Below are 21,126 nucleotides of genomic sequence, written 5' to 3'. Positions count from 1 at the left end.
ATACTCACCAGCATTCAGATTGTTTTAGTTTTGGTACCACCTCTGGAGAAGTTGGAAAGGTAGCCCTTTAGTATTAGAATCAATACTAGAATCAATTAGAATCCGCACATTCATGACCCTTGGTAATGGTTCCAGTACCACCAAATGCCGTACCTCTCCCAAGCTCCACCCCGCCGGCCCTCCTTCCCAGCTTAGCATTTATATCCAGGAAAAATCTGCTTCAAATGAATGCCTGACTCCAGAAAGGGGTTTCCAGCTGCTGGGGATTCTAGGCTGGAAGGATTTGGAGACATAATTATGATGACTATGTCCCATGACCCCCCACTCCATCCTCATGGATGCCTGAAACTGCAGAAAGTATTGATCTCTATATATTCTATGCTTTTTCCTATATACAACACACCTATGATAAATTTAATATGTAAGTTTGGCAAGTAAGAGATTAATGGCAATAACTAATGATTAGAACAATTATAACAATACATTGTAATAAATGTTACATAAATGTGTTTTCTCTCTCTTTCTCTCTGCTCTCTTTGTTTTTTTGAGACAGGGTTTCGCTATGTAATTCAGGCTGGCTTGAATTCAATATGTAGCACAGCCTGACCTTGAATTTATTGTGATCTCCTGCTTCAGCCTCCTAAGTACTGGAATTACAGGTGTATACCACTACACATGGCTGGTTTCTCTCTCTCAAACGCTAGTATTTTCAGACTCTAGGCAAATATTAATAGTTTGAACGTGGGTAAGTGAGACCATGGACTGTGACATCAGACAGACAAGGGAGACTATTGTATTAGCATGTGTGTGTGTGTGTGTGTGTGTGTGTGTGTGTTTGCTTATATCACTGGGATTTATAATACCACAATTTCTCATCATACCATATTCCTCTCTTCAATGGATTCACCTCAGATTGTATTTCAAATGGTTCCAGACACTAAGTTCTCAAATGTTAAAAGACTGTCCCTTCTATGTGAAGGACCCAGGAAGGCAGAGGGCCCTGAGGCTCTGCATCCCAGTGTCTGTCCTAGTCAGTATTGCTTTCTCAAGCCCTCAGCTGCAGTCACCGTGCTCTGAGCTCACATGCTGAATGGATCCATCACTTGGGTTCTCCATGCTTCCCTGCCTTTATGATTTAGATCTAAACTATGCCCCAAAATCTCCTGGTAGGAGGATCTGGTTGAAGGAGCTGGTCCCCGGAGCCATGACTTGGCAGGGAGTCTTCTCCTCCTTCCCCGTCCCTTCCCTCTCTGCTTCTCTACCCTGCTTTTCCTACCATAGTGTTCTGACATGTTTCTGCCTTGGGGCCGACCAGGGACTGAATCTATTGAAAATGTGAGACGAAATAAACCTCTCCTCCTTGGAGTTGTGGGTGTGAGGTATTGTCCCAGCGACAAGAAAGTGACTAATACCCCTATTTTTAGGTATTTCTTGTTGTTTGGGACCTCCTTCCACCTTCCTACTTGCTATATATCTGATAGTCATTAAAGTTTCCTGGGCCAAGCCTGAGTTTGCAGTACCCCTGGAATGCTGTGCATTGAACTTGCAGTCACCTCTGTAAGGATCAGTCCAAGGCCTGGTTAGGCCCCCACCATTACTCTGTTTCATCTCCACTGCCTTTCTACACCCAGTAGTGCTAACTGACAGATGACCCAATGTCTGAGAACAAAATCAGCCATTAGGACTACGACGGGCAAGCCTGGAAATGGGGTCACCCTGTGTAGCCCCTTCCCAGCCCCGCACTGACTAACCAGGACTAAAATACACATAAATTAAGTGGTTTTATCTGAGATGGTGGTGAGTATACAGATCTGATAGGTCTGTAAACTTGAAAATGAGCATAAAAGTGTAAACATGTGCTTAGGCGGCCTTTCAGAAGGGCCTGTGTACAAAAGCTGGGACTTATCTTCCATGTGTCTGCAGCGGTGTCCAGAAAACAGATTGTCTCTTCCCCTCTTCCTTTCCCAAGCCTGCTCTCTCCCTTTACTGCTTCCTCTCCCAGGGACCACTGAGAGACCACCGAGTTGCTACGCATGACAGAGATGTGATCTTTTCTAACCCGAAAGGGCCTAAATATTTGCTTCCAAATAAACAGAAAAGATTTCTTTCTTTCTTTCTTTTTTTTTTGTCAGAGTAAAACTTTATTTCTAGCTGTCCTCTTTGGAAATCATCATTTATATTTATAGTTGATACTTTTGCTACCAAGTAGCAAACTATTTTTTATGCCTACCACAGAACATCCCCAGCCCCATAAGTATTATAGCTGATAATCTTTTATACTAAAGTACATATCAACGTCTTAAGAACTTACTAAAAATAGGCAACTGCTTTTAATTAGCTGGAAAGTACTAGGTTTTCTAAGAGGAAACTACTTTTTATTTTTATTTCCAAAAAAAGCTGGTCTATATTAAGGTAGTTTTTGCTGTTGAGTTTTTTGGTGGTACTGGGGATAGAACCCAGGTGTGCTCTACTACTAGCTTCATTCCCAGCCTTCTTCGTGTGTTTTCTGTTTTGAGAGTCTTAAAAAGTTGTTCAGACTGGCTGCAACCTTGTGATTCTCCCAAATACTTGAGGTCACAGGTGTGTGTGGTATCACAGCCAGCTTAAGCTCGTTTTAATAAGAAAGAAGCTGAACATTACATTTACAGATCCTATGATAGCTCTAAGACAGAGACACCACTAAACTCAACTCCAGGGCCTCTGTTCCCATGTCTAAAGAAAGCTGCTCTGTCATAGCTTTTTTTTCTTTTAGACAGGGTCTTGCTATGTAGTTCTGGAAGGCCTTGAACTCACAACAATCCTCCTCAGCCTTCTGCATGCTGGGATTAGAGGGGTGCGCCACCACGCCTGGCATGACTTTTATTTTAGAAACTCGCTGCTGATGGTACTATATTTACTGTAACTTATTTTAATTATTAGAAGGTAATTTATGTACTATATGTAAGTATATTATAAAATTTTCATTGTATCTCTCCACATTTTTTTATTTTACAACATTTCAGTTGGGTGGAGGAAGACTGGAATTGCCTCCTTTTAAGATTTCGATAAAGCTCATAGTGTGTTAATACACACGGAAACAAGCAGACATATACTGAAAAGGGACCATGAGGGAGGAACAACAATTACAGGGGGAGCTCTACGAGAATGTAAAATGAGAGTGCAGCACTTTGGATGCCCCAACCACACCACACACAGAACTCTTGAGTCAGGTTCTTTACTTGCTGACCGTCTGGCTACAGTTCAAACACTTATAGCCCCGAAAGTTGTAACTAGTAACCTTCCAAACTAGCTTTTAAATTAAGTTCTTAAACTGTAGCAATAAACAAAACACAATACATGTAAACAATACTGCAGTTTATAAAAAAACACATTTAAGAAAAACTCATACTTTGAGAGTTATATAAAATGTTTTGACTAAGTTATAAATGTTTATCATGTAATTATTTGCATAACTAGTAATACTTATCAGTAGCTATAAGGTCAGAATTTTTTTAAAAAAACCACAAAAACATAAAAATACATGGTCCCATTATTTACCTGTAGAACATGTTCTTTTATGACTATATTTCAGCATTTGCGATATCATCATTGTTCTCATTTTAAAAGTTACATCCAAAAGATATATCAAACAAATATCAACTCCAGACAAATATCAGCTCTGCTATACAAAAACCAGAAGATAATCTGCTTTGCAATTAACTGTATAGTTCAACTGCATACAGGCAATATGCTATATATGAAAAAACTACTAACTGAACTACAAGTATTAAATACTGAAAAATTAACAGTTTGTTGTGATTTATTTTATTTAGCAATCTAGGAAGTTTGCAGCCATCAGCAGTTCCAGTGCTATCTTGGGTGCGATGGGAAATTCAGGAATCTTGGTGGAGCTGTTAGTGTAGCGAACTTTGCAGGTGAAACACATGCAGACTTTCGAAATGAAATTGACCTCATTGGTTTTGTTTTCAGCAAACTGACTGGGACCACTCAACGTGGCTTTTATTGTTCCTGATGTTAGTGCATATTCTCTTTTTACAATAAATTCATGACCACCAGAGGATATCAATTTGACATACATATCATCAGGGCCTTCACAGCCAGCATAGGTTTTCTCCTCTCCATCCATTATGTTCTTATGAAATTCTATTTTGGTTCCACAGGAACTTTAGTAGTTTCTCATCCACACCACAGCGACCGCAGCCAAGTCCTTTCCAAGTGGCTCAAACCCAGCCAAAAAGATTCCTTTTGAAAGGCCCTTTGGACTCCATTTTCTTTTTCCTCTCTAAATCCTGTAATTGGCCAGTTCCCTGAATTCACCACCACAGAGTGGATGAGGTTAACTCTCGGTGGAGACCAACCCTTGCATTGTATGTTCAGCTTTCCAGGAGGCTGGTGACCTCTGTGCAAATGTGGATGCTGAGCAGAAGAGGCAATCTGCTCCCAAAAGGTGGGCAGGTACCAGTAAGAAGTCTGCATGGTAGAAGGAAGTGACGGGCAGGTGGGCTCATCCGAGTCATGGGAAGGGAGATCCCTGGGCTCTGACATTCAGCTCCACACTGGAGGCCAAAAGAGGGCCAACGAAGAAGTGCTCAAGCAAAAGGCAGAGAGAAGTCTTCATGGCTAAGGTAGCCAGGAGTATTAAGAACACCGTAGCCATTGTTAAGTGTCAGTTTTTGGTGAGGTTCTTGGTGACCCCAGCGAGTCCAGCAATTAGAATGGTCACCAAGTGGAGGCGGTGGCAGAGGCTTCATCCCAGCATTCAGAAAGGTCAGTGGGGGTGGGGGAAGTGGCAGCAGCACAAAAAGTACTTCAGGTAACTTAGCTGGGAAAGGCATTGGCCAAGTTATGAAGGAGAGAATGGTTTTAAGAGAAGGAAGAAAACAGTGCAGGTTAAACATGGATGGGGAAGAGAGTGGAGATGGAAAGGCCAGAGTTGCTGGTGGAGAGGGAAAAGTCACTAGGGTGGACCCAGGGGGATGGGATCCAGAGGCCAGATGGGGTGACGGGCCTGAAGTTACACATCTGCCACAGACAGATGAGAGGAAGTCAAGAGGAAATCAGTGTGGGCAAATTTGTAAAGGGGGTTGGCCCCAAGATTGAGAGGGCAGCACCTTCCCTGGCGTTCTGACCGTACCCACATCCACTGAAACAGCAAAGCACGCACACAGCAGCAACAGGCTGTTCTCTCATATCTTAAAAGCACTGATAATGCTGGTAGGTAACATGGAGGGCCCTCTCCCACGGCCTCTAAGTGCACATGGAAAAGAACAGTCCGGGACTCAGAATCCATGGATCTGGATTCAAGTTCTCACTCTCTTATCATCTCCTCATGAGGTGTCCTTGAGCATACTAGCTCTCTTCTCTGAGCCTTGAATCCCTAGCCTGAAAAATGGGGGTGGTCATACCTACTGCATGGGCTCTTTTTTTTTTTTTTTTTTTTTTGCCATACTGGGGATCAAACTCACGACCTTGCGCTTGCCAGGCAGGTGCTTATGCCACTGAGCTATATTCCCAGCCTGCATGGTCTCTTGTGAAGATTTCATAAGGCAGGAAATGCTCTAAAAACTACAAAGTGTTCACCATATAAATATATGGAGTCTCTGAGCCAGGTGACTGTTGCACAGTACTTGGAAAGGGTCTGCCTAAGGTAAAGCTCCGCTGAGGCCAAGCCCCGCAGAGGCCATCACTGAACTCACACGCTCCCATTGCTGAGGGGGAGGGTTTGTCAGCAAGCTGGCAGGGCTAGGAGGGAAGTGGTGACAAAACCACTTCGTGACACCTCATTCTGATGCCAGATCTCTTCCTCACCAGTGTTTCTCACTCATCCATCCAGGTAAAAAGAATTATTAGAATCTGCTGTGACTCTTATTTTCTCTCACATCTGAAACCTTTACATCATCAAATTCCATCGGGTTTATGTTCAAAATATACTGCGCTGTGGAATCAACTCATCATCCCTGCAGTCTTGGTCCAGGCTACCCTTGGCTGTCATTTTGAATCACTGCAATAGCCCTTGCTGATCTTCCTGCTTTTACCCTTGGCTATCCTTAGTCCAGCAACCAGAGCGATCCTTCTGAAATTATAATAGGTTACATTATCTCTGCTTCTGGTCAAAATGGCATCACAGGGGCCATTTACCTTTGCACCTTAAACAACTAAAAATTTGAAAAAAGAAAACAATTTTCAGACATTCGACAAGGGTGGGGTGGAGAATTGTGATTCTTAAGAGACAGAAACAAACGAAGTGAGCTTTACTATTGCTCCAACTTACCACCTGGAGGCAATTTCCAGACTGCAGTGCAGGGAAGGGGCCCCAGGCTAAGCCCAACATTCTCCTTGAGCTGAGGAGAGGTACTGGGATGGGGAAGGGCCAAAGATCTCTGGAGGGTCCCCACAAGTCTTAGGCTGATAGTGCAGATGTGTGAAGCTAGCAGAACTACAGGCAAGGATTGAGTGGAACAATCTTGGAGCTCACATAGTGCAGACTTTAATGTTGGACTGATCTTGCTCCGTTACTCAAGCAGTATCTTTTGAATACACTTCCTCATCTCCTTTGAGTTATAAAGCTTTGCCATTTTATTTGTTGGTAACGTGAATGAACTGTTCCTTGCTTTGTGTGGGATCCAGGGATTGCTCCCTGTAATCCTTTCTACTGGTTCTTTTCTCAACCTTGATGAATAGTCAAAGATTCAAGGGGACCTCTTGCAGATCTCTGAAGGTTTCATTCTCTGTGAAGCTCTCTAGCGCTTTGCCTGGTGAACTCTATCTTCTTTGGTTTCCCTAACCTCATCTCCTTGTTTCAGAAATGGTATGAAGCTGTGTGTGAGACCCTGTCCCTGGACTGTGGCTGTTATAGGGCACCCTTCATTACTCTCCTCACTGTGATCATTGACCTGTGCTGTTTGACCTCTTATGTCTAGTTCAAGTTTCCTTCTTCCCCCAGCCATGTTATTGTTTCTGATGGGAAAGTAAATTGTTCTGTATTACTCCATCCTTGTCAGAGAAAATATTCATGACCATTTATGTTCATACAAAAACCTGTACAACATTTATAGAGGTTTTATTTTGTCATTGCTACAACCAAGAAGCAACCTAAATATCCTCTGACTGGTAAGTGAATGTAATACACAGTTTTATGTTGCTATATCTAAGTATCTGAGGCTGAATACTTTGGACAGAGAGAGGTTTACTTAGCTTATAGTTCTGGAGTTCCAAAAGCATGTCACTGGCATCTTTTGGGCTCTGCCAGCAGGTGAGGGCCTTCTAGTGGGTACCATCACTGCTTTGGCAGTGTGTGCAGAAGAGACAGGCTCTGTAAGTGGGAGAGAGTCAGAGATGGTGTCAGGATTGCTTGTAACAGTCCACTCTCAAGGTATCAATCTGGATTCCCATGAGATAACATTAGTCCATTCATGAGGGTGGTAGCCCCTTGGTGTAATTACCTCCCACTACACACAGCCTCTTAAACGTTCCACCACAGCCCAATATTGAGGCACTAGGGACTAAGTTCCCAACATGTGAACCTCTGGGGTTTAAACTGTACCCAGATTATAGCTGTGGATGAGCATACTGTCATGCATCCACACAATGGAACACTCCCTAGTAATAAAAAGTTTCAGGTATGAACATGAATTAATCTCAAGTGTATTACAATAAGTAACAAAATTCAGATGAAGAGAGGTACCTGTTTCATCAGCTATGACTATTGTACCACTCTGGTGAAGGATGTTGATAATGGAGGAGAATGTCCTCATGTCGGGGAAGTGCAGTAGAAATCGCTATACTTTGTGCTCAATGTTGCTGTGAATCTAAAATTGCTCTAAAAAAATAAAGCCTTATGTGGTCTTATTTATATGCCATTGTGGAAAAAGAAAACTATAGGGATAGAAAACAGAACAGTGGCTGTCAGGGCTATAGGAGGGGGAAACATGGCAACAAAGGACAAAGAAGACATTTGGGGACTGATGCAGCCATAGTGGTGGTTGCTTGCTTGTAGAAAATGTCAAAATTGGCAGGACAGTGCTCTGAAATGGTGAACTTCATTGCATGTTAATGATACCTTTGACAAATGACAATCAGATGTCTTTTTTTTCCCCCCACTCAGAACCTTCCATTCTAACTTACAGAAGCCCAGAAGGCCCTATTGCTCTGGCCCCTACTGCGTCTTTCATATTTTCTCTTTCTGTTATTCTCCTACTGACTCAGCCCACTTTAGTTTCATTGTTCTCACAAATATCAGGCCTGCTCCTGTCCCAGGGCCTTTGTACATGCAGTTCCTCTATCAGCATGCCCTTCCCACAGATAGCTACAGAATATATTTTTCTTGTTCAGTCAGATCTCTGCTCAAATGTCATCTCCTTGAGAATATTTCCTTGGGCATCACTATAGTTTGGATGTTGAATGTCTCCCAAGGACCCAGGTTGTTAAAGGGTTGGTCCTCAGAGTGGTGTTTGTTTTGAGGAGGTGGTGGAGCCATTGGGAAATGGAATCTGGGGTGAGGGATTTAGGTCACTGAGAGTGAACCCTGAAAGGGGATGGTGGGACCCTTGCCCCACCATCACCTTCTTAGTCTCTTTTGTACTCTGCTGATGAAACTTGGTTTCTCCATGCTATATGTTCTCACTTAATGTCCTGCTTCACCAGTGGCCCAAAGCAATGGGCTAAAAACTATAGAGTTCAAATTATGAACTCCATAGCTGTGAGCCAAAATAAACTTCTTTCTTTGTAAGTTCATTGTCTCAAGTATTTTGTTATAGTGGCGGAAAGCTAACCAACACAGTCATCACATCTTTAATAATACTTCCTACCCAGCTCAGTCACTTCTTCCTGATCTTATTTCCTTCAAAGCATTCAGCTCCATCTGACATATACTTATTTACTTGTTTATTGTATCTTTCTAACTAGGGTATAACCCCCATGGAAATTTTCTAAAGTATATTTTAACACTTTGTGTGTGTGTGTGTGTGTGTGTGTGTGCACGCGTGCACGCACGTGTGTGTGTATTCTATGCCAGGGAAGCAAGAGTAAAATACAAGTGACAATGTTACTTATCTGATCTCAGCTTCACCACAACATGGCTAGTTGCTGAATCACAAGGACAGTCCCTGAGTATCTACAGCTTCTCTGAATAGTTCCATCCTGGGGAAGAAGGATGAGGAACTTATTGGCTGGCTCCTTCCTGTCTCCTTTCATTATTCAGTGTTTACCCTGCAGAGAACAATTTTCCATGTTTCAGTCTTTCCAGGGAGCCCTGGGGAAATTAGAGCTCTCTGGTACAGTCAGCTGCTTCTGGGTGCTGGAGTTCATTTTGCTTTCACACTATGCCTTAGATGGAGATCATCAAGCCAAAACCTGGCCCTGGCCACTGGGAAAGTTGAGATCAGTGGTGGTATTAGGAGAGGAGGTAATGCCATTGAGCAGGGCTTTACTGCTTCAGAAAACAGACCAAACATGGGAAAAATAGCACTGAGAATGTTTAGAAGGTAGTTTATTATACTGGTGGGCTTTTGACTAGGATTTCTCCAAGAGTCAGAGCCTGCCCAGTGGGATTTTGGGGTTTTTAAAGGGAAAGTGAGTGGGGAGGTACATAGACAGATTTGGTGCGTATGATTGGAGGGTTGAGTGACCTCACGGGTTGCTGAAGGAGTTTACATATCTTAGTTACATTACAAGGCTATTAATTACAAAGGCATGAGTTGCACAAAGGAAGAAGTGTCCCATTATATTTGAAGTTACATTGCAAGGTCATCAGTTACAAAGGCAGCAAAGACAGGGGTTTACATAAAGGGAAAATTGTTCTGTTATCAGGTTTGCCAGACATGTCTGCTTGGTCTTGGCAGGCATCGTGGGCAGATTTTTATTTAAAATGTTAATTTTCCTCCTTCTGCAAGAATGGAAGGTACCAGAGCTGGGTCCATTCAAAGCAAGAAGCCAGGCAAGTGATTAAAGCCTAGAGGTGGGAGGGTGGTGGATGAATGCAAAGCTTCAAGGAAATTGATGGGAGAACAAAACTAGGTCTGGTACCCTTGCTAATTTAAAAATTTATTGACTATGGACTAGTAAAAAATGCTTAAGTATATTTATTTGCTAGGTATTGAGTGCTTATTTCTATATATCTATTAATCAAGCTTGTATTTGATCTTCTCTACTAGTGTTGTTTAATCTTCTCTATTAATATTTTACTTATTTGACCCATTAATAATTGAGAGAAATGCGCTAAAATCTTGACTCTGATAGGGAATGTCTTAGTCTGTTTTATACTACTGTAACAAATAGTAAAGAGGCTTATAAAGTAAAGAGGTTTATTTGGTTCATGGTTCTGTCGGTTAGAGGACCCAAACAGCATGACACTGGTATCCTGACCAGGGCTCACGGGCTGTGTCCCATCATGGTAGATAAATAGAAGGAAATTGGTTGTGTGAAGAAGGGAGTTATACTATGGTGAGACAGGAAATCAGAGAAAGTCAGGCGCCAGGCTTTTTCTTTTTATAAAAACTCACTTTTATGAGGATTAACAATGGTCTCTCAAGAAGCACATTAATCTTTTTTGGGGTCTTGCATTGGTTGCATTCCATTTCTTTCCTATGTTGGGCATTCATGGTTTCCATCATTTTCATGAACTCTTCTATTTTAAAAAAAATCTGTATCTGCTCTAGTGCTGTATCTGCTCTCTCTTGCATTGGTGTTCCCAATGACCTAACCGCTATCCACCTCAGAAATGCCCCACCATCTCAGCACCACCACACTGGGGCCAGATTCCAGCATTTAAAGTTTTGGGGACACACTTAAATCATGGAATGGATTTACCAACTTCTTTTTGTAGTTTTTTAAAATTTGAGACTATTATATAATGTGTTTATATACATTAAAAAAGAATTATTTGTGAGAAAAATTGTGAATATATAGACAAACAGCACAGTAAGGATCTATCATCTAGATTTAGCATTTATTGATGTTTTCCTGCATTGGCTTCAACTATATTTTTCTTCAAAGTATTTTTAAATATATTACAACTTTATGTCATTTTACCCCCAATATTTTTTATGAGTCTCTAAAAGGACATTTTTCTTCAAAAGTCTGGTTGGTTTCATTGTTGATTTTTTGTCTAGTTGATCTATCTATTTGTGACAGTGGGGTATTGAGCTTTCCTAAGACAATTGTATTAATGCTTATTTGATTTTTCATGTCCATTAGTATTTATTTTTATAGTTGGGTGCACTGGTGTTTGTTGCGTATATGTTTATCATTACAATCTCTTCCTCTTGGGTTGTTCCCTTTACAAGGATGTAGTGACCTTCTTTGTCTCTCTTAGTCAGTCTTGGTTTGAAATCCATTTTGTCTGCAAATACAATAGCTACCTGTCTTGACTACTTTTCTCTCATTGCTGAGACAAAATACCCAATGCCCAAAATTAAGGAAGGAAAGGTTTATTTAGCTTATAGTTTGTGGAGATTTTAGTCCATAATCAGCTGGCTCCAAGGCAAAGTGGCATGACACAGGGACAACACCTCAAGGTAGCACAACAGCAGCAAGAGCAAAAAGTGGGGGGAACAAGCCTCTTTTCCTCCCTTATATTGTAAGCAGGCTATCCCTACTGAAGGGATGTGTAGTACTCATGTAATCTCCATGCCCTCCTCTTCCACAGGCTCAGGAGTAAGGATCCTGTCCCCCTGCTTAGTCACTTAGTTAACCTTCTAAATTTCTCAAGTTGACACAATGAACAACATCCTAGAGCAGGAAGGGCATGTCCTTTTCACCATAGGACATAGAACTGCTGAGTCACTTAGTTAAGCTTCTACACTCCTCAAGTTGACAGAATGTACCACCCATAACACTACCCCTACTTTTTTCTGTGTCCCTGTCACATGGAGTATTGTTTTCCATTCTTTGACTTTCAGTCTGTGAATTTCTTGTTGAATTAAATGTGTTTCTTGTATGCAGCACATTGTTGGATATTGCTTCTCGATCCACTCTACCAGTCTGGTTTTTTTGATTGGTGAATAGAGATCATTAACATTGATGGGTATAGCTGACATATATTGACTTATTCTTGTCATGTTATTTTCCTATTGTTGGCTCCCTTTCTCCATCTCTATTTAATTGCTTGCCTTGCCTGGATTCATTTTATTGGGGTTCATGGAGTTATAGTCCTTGTTATCTCAAAATGTCCTTCAAAACATTTTGGAGTGCTGGTTTGGTGTTCATGAATTTCCTCAGGTGTTCTTTGTCAGTGAAGTGTTTTATTTTTGCATCAATTTTGAAAGATAGTTTTGTGGGGTGCATCAATCTGGGTTGGAGGTTGTTTTCTTTTAGCACTTGACATACTTCACTCCAAGCTGTCCTTGACTTGAGGGTTTGTGTTGAGAAGTCAGCCATGACTCTGATGGGCTTTCCTTTACAGATACATGATTTGTTTCTTTTCTCTAATATCTTTTGATATTCTGTTCTTAGTTGAATTTGTGGAATCTTGACTAATATATGACTTGGTTTAGTTTTTTTTAATCATGGCTAATTGGAGTTCTAAATGCCTTACTTATTTGTATGTCAAATTCTTCTCTGCCATGATGTCTGTGAAGAGGTTTTTATAAAAAAAATATCATTTGCACTATCTCCTGCTTTTTCATTGACTCCATTCAATCTTATATTATTCTTCTTTGCATCATCTAGCATCTGCTGGATTAATTTCTCATAGTTCTTTGCTATTTTTCAGAAATATTTCTTTTCATGATTGGTAACCATAAGCCTGCCTGAGATTCTAGTCTCACATTGGTTTATTCTGCTGTGGATACTTTCAATGCAATTTTTAATCTTGTAGATATCTGCTTAAATTTATTTTATGGATTTCATTTCTTTCCTATGTTGGGCATTCATGGTTTCCATTATTTTCATAAACTCTCCTATTTTTAAAAAAATCTGTATCTGCTCTGGGCCACTAAACATGTTTTTCATTGTGGTCAACATCTTTGTAGTTATCTGAGAAATTATTTCTGATTTGATTTTTTCTAGAGCCTCATTCATTTGCTTTGTTGTTATCACTTCAGAGAGGCCAGGTTCAGTGTCTGGACACCAAATCTTGGAGATGCTTTTTCTCTGCTGCTTGGGACTCTGTCATCTTCCCAGAAGTTGACATTTTTCTTACTTAACTATCACATCACTGTTACTTACAATGAAATGAACAATTCTTTGGTATAATCCAATATTAAGATCATATTCATGTTTCCCCAACTACCCCTTCATCCAAAAACATTTTGCACAATTCTATATCCAATTAAGCTCCACACCTTGTACTTGATTGTTTTGTCTCTTAAGAGTCTTTCATAACATTGATTTGTTGAAGAGATTGGATCATTTGTGTGGTAAAATGTCCCATTTTCTGGATTTACCCTTTAGCTTACAAGTGATGTAGTTTAATTTGTTTCTCTTAATTCTTATGTATTTCCTGTAAACTGGGAATTAGATATAAATGTTAATCTTCACTCCTTTCCCCCATACTGAGGACTGAACCCAGGAATGCTGTGAACTACATTCCTAGACATTTCTGTTTATTTTTATTTTGATACAGGGTCTTTCTAAGTTGCTCAGGCTGACCTCCTATGTCAGACTCCTGAGTAGCTGGGATTTAAGTTTAGCATTTTTGATAATACATCTTTAGGTGATACAGCATAAAAGTGTATTGCATATTAACATTTGGAAGAACATAATACAGTATTCACTATTAGTGGATAAGGTGATAACAGTCTAATCTCTTCACTTAAAAACTAGGTTCCTACTAAGATTAGCAAGGACACTGTGGAGTGACAGGTGAACATTATATACAAGGTAAGGGCTTGTTCTCTGCTTAAAGCTGTGTCTTATGCTGTATCCTTCTGTGGCAGAAGAGGCAGACAGGCTCCTTCAAGCCTCTTTTTATAAGGGCACTGATTTCATTGATGGAGGTGGATACCTCATGGCCTCCCAAAGGCGTGCCCTCTTAATACCATCACCTTGAGGGTAGGATTTCAATAAAGAGTAAAGAAACTGCTTTTTCACATAATGATTTTAATATTCATAAATAATTCCTACCTGAATTAATGATTTCATTAGAATTTGAGGACAGTGGATTTGAAACTCTCTTCTGTATTGATTAGCTATACTTTCAGAAAATAAGTACTTTCCTTGCTTCCTAGAGTCATCTTGTTACCTGAAAGTTGAACCTTATGGCAAAACGAAATGCTTATTATTATTTTCTCTTTTAAACACTGTTTCAGAGTCAGGACTTGGGGTAACAGCTAACTCCAGCAGTGAGAAAAGGATTGTGTGTATGTTCTTTCTTTGTTTACAATTTTTAACTTATTATATCTTCCTGGTGAATTGTACCTTTTATGATTATGTAGTGACTCTCTAATCCTAAAGTTAGTTTTGTCTTTTTGTCCTAAAACCCTACTTAAAAATATTACATAACCGGGGCTGGGGATTTAGCTCAGCGGCAAAAGCGCCTGCCTGGCAAGCACAAGGTCGTGAGTTCGGTTCCCCGTACCGGAGAAAAACCAAAAAAAAACCAACAACAACAACAACAAAAAATACTACATAACCAGTTTAAATTTGGTTATTTTTTGCTATGTTTACTTTTCTATCTATCTATCTATTTTTCGTCTTTTTAGCTTTAATGCATCTTTTTTTGGGTACGTCTTTCGGTATTGGGTATGTCTCACAAATAATGCAGATTGAGTTTACATTCATTTGTTACTTAGCTCACCTCCTTAAGGCACCCTCCTCCCACTAGTATCCCAAGCTAGAGATAAGTTTTCAGCACATGTGCCTTTCATGGTTGTTCACGGCCCAAATTATAACAGTTTCATCTAATTTTATTATCTTTCTCTGTTAATTGGTTAGTTTAACATTTGTTATGGCTATTGACACTTTTTAAAATCATCCCCCTTTGCAGATTCTTTTTGTTTGACTTTTCTATATTTTGCCACCTCTCTTGTTCTCTTCTTCCTTTCTCTTCTTTTTTTGAGATTGTTTGGTTTGTTTGTTTTTCCTTTATCTCTTATTTTTATTGTTTTGGAAGTGAAATATTTTATTGTCATTTCTTTGGTAGTTGATCTTTCAACTACTTAGAGTATAGTACACACACTTTATGTAACATAACTTTGGTTAATATTTAACCTCTCTTTTTAACAGTTTAAGGATGTTAGATTATTTTAACTACAACTACCTCTCCTGGCTTACATGTTATTATTATCCCATATTTTAGACAGGTTTTAAAACATTCTCAGCTATTATCCCTTTAGATATTATCTCTCTTTCATTATCTTTTTGCTGTCTTTACAGGGCCCAGGGTATGTTACACCTTACCAGTCTAGCCTGTATTGCTTATCACCTTGTCTTCATATTTTTCATTTTATCTTTCTCTTGTACATTTAGTAATTTCTTCAATCTGTCTTCTAGTTCATTCTTTCACTCTTAATCTACATCCTAAATGCAATTTATCTAAACCACTCCACTTTCCATTCTCATTATAGCTTTTGTTTCCTAAAGTTCCATTTGATTGTTTTTAAAATCTGTCAGTCATTTTTCTTTGATTGTTAAAATGTATTTTTAACAGAAAATAAAAGTATTGGTGCAGAGGTGGAGAAATTAGAAACTTTGTGCACTGCTGATATATGTAAAAATCAATCTAAATGGTGCAGGCTCAATGGAAAACAATACGGTAGTTCTTAAAAATTAGAAAAAATATAATTACCATATGCTACAGCAATATAGAGTGTTAAAGAGATGCCTATACATTCATGTTCATGGCAGCATTATTCACAATAACCAGACAATAGAAATAGCCCAAATGCTCTTTAGTGTATAAATGGATAAAATGTGATGTAAATAATGGGATATTATTCAGCTTTAAAAAGGAAGGCACTTTTAATGTGTGCTACAACATGAATGAATCTTAGAACACTATGTGAAATGAAATAAACCAAGAACAAAAAGACAAATACTGTGATTCTACTTATATGGATAGTCAAATTCATAGAAAGTAGACTGGAAGGCTGGGTACGGTGGCACATGCCTGTAATCTCAGTGGTTCAGGGAGCTGAGGCAAAAGGCTGGAAAGCTTGTGTTCCACCTGGGAAACTTAGTGAGATCCTATCTCAAAATAAATACTGAGAAGACTGGGGATATAGCACAGTTTAAAGGCCCTGAAAAAAAGAAAAAAAAAAAAAAGGCAGAAAGAAGAATGGTTGGTACCAGGGAGAAATGAGAAGTTACTGTGTACTGGATGTAGTTTAAGTTTTACAAGGTGAAAACAGTTCTGTGCAAGGGTGATGGTGATGGCAGCTCAGCGAGGTGAATGCATGAATCACTGAACTGCACCCTTAGAATAGTCAGTGGTAAATTTTATGTTATGTACATGTTAAACCACAATTTAAAAAATTATTTATTTATTTAAACATTAATAAGTTCTCATATTGGAATCCTTATAGTGTGGTGGTTTATAGTATGAGCTCTGGAGTTAGAATGCTCATGTTCAATATATCAGTCTATAATCTCAGGCAAAGAAATAACCTCATAGTGACTTAGGTCTTACCTTGTCTCTTTCTTTCTCTCTCTCTCTTTCTTTCTCCCTTTCTCCCTTCCTCTCTCTTTCTCTTTCTTCTTTCTTTCTTTCTTTCTTTCTTTCTTTCTTTCTTTCTTTCTTTCTTTCTTCTGTAGGGGGCAGTGACTCTTAGCATATTATTTTAGATAAAATAGTTTTGGTAAAAGCCTACATGGTGCCTTGGGAAGACTCCCGGGACAGTGTAAGAGCTAATTCCCCAGATCAACACTGCCCAGGAATGTCTCCCCAAATTAAGGGGGTGCCTAGGCCTAGTTAACCCTCCGTGACCCTGCCTGGGCAGTTCCATCTCCTGGCCCTAGGTAAACATTGTAACCATAAAGGAAATGTATGGTTATCCAAAGGGGGACGTATAAAACAGAGTACAGAAAGTATATATCATTGTGGTTGGGCTCATGACCGAAGCCTGACCTGGTTACATGGCACAAGGAAAACAACATGTGGCCAGGGCTATAACATTCCTTTCTGTTACCATGGAAACCAAAAATGTATATAACCTGGGAACAAAGACAGGTCCACACCCACTTCCCGGACTTGCAAGTCAGGATGAGAGGTGACCTGTCTAAATTAAAAACTTTGTCTGTTCTCTTTGGTCTTTTGCGGAATACAGCCCGAATTTTTGCTGTAACACTTCTTTCTTTCTTTCTTTCTTTCTCTTTCTTTCTGACAAGATCTTTTTTTTGGGGGGGGGGTTTTCTCCGGTACCAGGAACCGAACTCACGACCTTGCGCTTGCCAGGCAGGCACTTTTGCCGCTGAGCTAAATCCCCAGCCCCTGACAAGATCTTATTATGTAGTTCAGGCTGGCCTTGAACTTACTATGTAGCCTAGGCTGGCCATGAACTTATGGTAAGCCTCCTGCCTCAGTCTCCCCAGTGCTGGGATTATAGGCATGTGCCACCTCTCCTGGCTTTTAAAAAAATCTATAACATGAGAATAAGAATAGTACCATCTTATAGGTTTGTGTAAACATTACATGAACCAATACACTTAGAATAATATCTGGCACATAGAAATAGTCCATGTGAATTAGTTATCTGATTATTCTGACATCTGTAGTTTTTGAGGGTGTCACACTGGTTGTTTTTAATGATTATCATCTCTGAACTTCAATTTTGAGCTTGTATTTAAGGGATCTGAGAATCCTGAAGCTCTAAAGATTAGAGATATTTAAGAGATTTGCCACTTGGAATCTCCTGTGCTTCTCAGACATCTCTGCTTCATGGGGTGCAGCAGATTCAACTTTCCCATCTGTAGAGGGTACAGGCTTAGTCCTGACTTCAGCCTTCAGAGAGGTTTGTTTCAGGGCAACCCAAAATTTGAGTTTATTGCTTTTAGATCTTCACTTTAATTTCAACTCATGGTTCTGATGGTTTGTTAATTTTGTTTGTTTATTTATTTATTTTTGTGTCATTGTGGATTTTTATTATTTCCGAAGAGTCTTACAAGGCATTGACCAGTATCTTTTATCTAGGATCTTTGTTTTTCTTTAGTACTGTGGACGAAACCAGGGAGCACTGAGCTAGATGTCCAGTCCTTTAAATTTTGAGGCATTGTATAGCTAAGTTTCCCAGGCTGACCTCAAACTGATGATCTTCATGCCTCAGCCTCTGAAGTAGATGGAACTACAGGTGTGCTTTTTATGCAGGCTCTGACTCAACTATACCAAAAGGGTCCTCAGAAAACCTGAGCCTCCATTTATCTGCCAGAGAAGTCTATGGGATTTAATTCTCCAACAGTTTTGAGTGCAGGAGCTTATTCATGGTGAATGCCCAGAACTTGAGGGACTTCTTGCTTGGCAGGTAATACTTTAAAAATTTCAAAGGAACAACACTGAGCATTTTCTGGGTGGAAGTCACGACTTAAGAGGTTCAATATCTCTTTCTTGGAACTTGGGTGACTCTGCTTGAATGTCACCTTTGAGTGTCTAAATCATTTTCCTCCAAAGTCAGTTTGCCCCTGGCCCATATCAGCAAGGAGGGAGGGAGGGATGGAAAAAATGAGACAGACAGGAAATGTATGACCCCTCCCTTTTTCCCAAAAGGTACAGGGGGATCCCCTGACTGACAGCTATAGCTGCAGCTGCCCTAGACACCCCCAGTGATATCTACTTTGGCTACAGTAGCCTTAAAGCATGGTCCGATCTTGGATGACTTTGCCCTGTGGCCACTCCTGGTGACTCTAGCTCAGATGACACTGCTCTAGTAGGCTTGAAGTTTGAACCAATCCTAGGGTTGGATCTGAATGTAAACCAATCCCAGATGACTCTTTGAAACTTAGAACAATCCTTACTGCTACTGTATATAAGCAGTGCTCCCCTCACATCCTTTAGGTTTGTCCAGGAGGGCTCCGTCCAGTGTGCTGACCTTTTGTGCTACTACATAGGTCCAAATAAAACTTTTTACTGGTGGCCCTGTAAGTCTGAGGATTCTTATCCTGTGTAGTATGGACGAAGGAGATCATATTTAAAAGAGCTGTAAACACTCTGGAGAGTTCTAGAGACCAGTGGCAGAGAGCAGGAGTAAAAGATAAAGATCAGTGGAGATCAATGGCAGAGACTGGCAGTGACTGGCAGCAATAACTGGTGTTGACTGGTGGCAGTGTACGGCAGCAGGTGACTGGAGTTAACTAGCTAACTGGTGATGGCAACTGGCAGCCGCTGCCGATGTTTGGCAGAGATCTGCGGAGATCAGGAGGCTGAGAGAGCTCCAGGTAGTGGCCAATGGTTAGCTTGGGCTGCTGAGGAGCCGATAAGGGTGGCTGAGAGCAGTGGAGCTATAACAGTAGTGGTCAAGGGCCATTGGCACTTAAAGCCAGGAGCTGCTAACTGAGCTGCATTTTTGTCAATTTGTAGTTTCCATCCAAACTGAGCAAAAGAACCCTCAACAGATCGGCAAAAAAGAGAGAAGGCCTGGATAGCAATGAGACTTGGGCACTCTGGCGTCCTCTGTTTGCAATGCACTGTTGTCTTCACTCAGCAGGACTGGTCTCCATGTCTCATTTTCCCTCTGCCTCTACTTTGAGAAACACTTCCTCAGGACCCTTGATCTCCAAGCTAAAGAATAAAGCATTAGTACTTATCAAATCAGCCCCCAAAGATTTCAACTCATGCCAAAGATTTCACACACCTGTTTAATGATAGCAGCCATACAGGTATCAACAGTAACAGTGATAGCTAGCAGTAGTCATGTCAACAGTAGGACAATGCATTTTACATTACATCCGGTTCCTTGCTCCAGTGGGCTTGGGGATGGATGGAGGAGAGGGCTGGTCAGACCTTTCCCTCCTCCACGCAGTCCTCAGTTCCCATTCTCATGAAAGACCCACTTCCAGTTGGTAGAGAGAGGTTCCTTCTCAGTTCTGCAATGCCTCCGACGCCTGGTCCACAGGCTGGTTCTGTTCAGTGCACTGTGTCACTCCTGGGGGTGGCTGAGTGAAGGAAGCTGACTTCTTTCTGGGTACCTTTGGGGTGTGGGGCATTTTTCAGGAACAGAGGCCCTTTGTTGGTCCAAGAAATCCTGAGACTGCAGGCAGACAGCTGTGCCCAAGAAAGCTCTTTCTCTGAGTCTGATTTCTGGGGGATTTCCACGTAGGGAGGGGAAGGGGAAGCAGCTCAGCACTGCAGAGGGACAGCAACATTACGTCTCAGACTAGAATGAAAGAGAACAAGGAAGAGAAAGCCAAATGATTTTAAACTGACGAAGTGGTGATAAGTGCAAAATTGTCTTCCCTTGCTGAAGTTCTTTGCCCCCTCTCTCTCTACTCTCCAGGGACCAGGAAGTCTCCTTAGCTCTCCCACCCACTTCCTTATCAGAATCTCTCTGGAAAGGATCTGATAGTCTCTTTCTGTAAGAAGAGAAAGAATGGTAGAGCTCAGTGGGTTCCATAGCTTAAGGTACTTGCATTTAACAGGAATCTTGGACCTAAGGATTTACAGCCTTAATGGAGGATCTCAGGCTGACAGCTTGTTGGGAGGGAAGTTTGAGATAGTAAGTGTTGTCAGACCCACTGAAGTCAAATCTAAGGATGACCAGGGTAGAGGAAGAGAGGGAGGGCACCACGGTGGGACATGGGCTCACCTTCCGCACACTGTAGATCCAGTTGAGATAGGATGTAACCTTGGTGTATACTCCTGGGGTAGTTGGGCCCCCACAGCCATGGCCCCAGCTCACAATGCCTACCACCTGCCACTTCTCAGAGTGGTACATCAGGGGCCCTCCGCTGTCACCCTGTGAGAGTCAGAATAGGAGCTGCTGGGAGGGCAGGGCAGGGAGTGGCCTCCTTCCTCCTCTCCCTGAACTGGCGCCTCTTTCCCCTGCAATCCCCGGTGCTCTCTGCTCCTCCATCCTCCCCATGCTCATGCTGTTTCTGCATCTCAAATACTGTTCCCTCCAGGGGCAAAGAGGGTCTGCCTGTGGTCTAGTAAGTTGTGGGTTGGCTGTTTTTATTGCTCAGAAAGTCACAACTCACACTAGCAAAATGAAGGCTCTAATGGGCCTTTCCTTTTAAGGAAGCTTGGTTATCTTTGTTTCACTG

The 21,126-nt window shown here is 41.0% G+C and overlaps 1 protein-coding gene and 1 pseudogene across 1 annotated transcript in view; both read right to left on the bottom strand.

Annotated features, from left to right (window-relative positions):
• Positions 1-3,724: 3,724 nt before the first annotated feature.
• Positions 3,725-4,126, bottom strand: LOC102005786 (annotated as a pseudogene).
• Positions 4,127-19,704: 15,578 nt separating this feature from the next.
• The window catches only part of Tmprss4 (transmembrane protease, serine 4), a 33,812-nt gene continuing 32,390 nt past the window's right edge, over positions 19,705-21,126 (bottom strand). Inside the window, exons 12-13 of the mRNA XM_005378227.1 lie at positions 20,670-20,819; positions 19,705-20,240 (exon numbers count right to left, since the gene is read on the bottom strand). Of these exons, the coding sequence (XP_005378284.1) occupies positions 20,229-20,240; positions 20,670-20,819 (162 nt within the window). The 3' untranslated portion in view covers positions 19,705-20,228. The remainder of the gene's footprint in view (positions 20,241-20,669; positions 20,820-21,126) is intronic.

Source organism: Chinchilla lanigera, unplaced genomic scaffold, assembly GCF_000276665.1.
Source record: "Chinchilla lanigera isolate Chin_1 unplaced genomic scaffold, ChiLan1.0 scaffold00011, whole genome shotgun sequence".
In the NCBI taxonomy this organism is placed as follows: Eukaryota; Metazoa; Chordata; class Mammalia; order Rodentia; family Chinchillidae; genus Chinchilla; species Chinchilla lanigera.
Note: the sequence above shows the minus strand (reverse complement) of the source record. Positions and strands in the feature narration are given on the sequence as shown.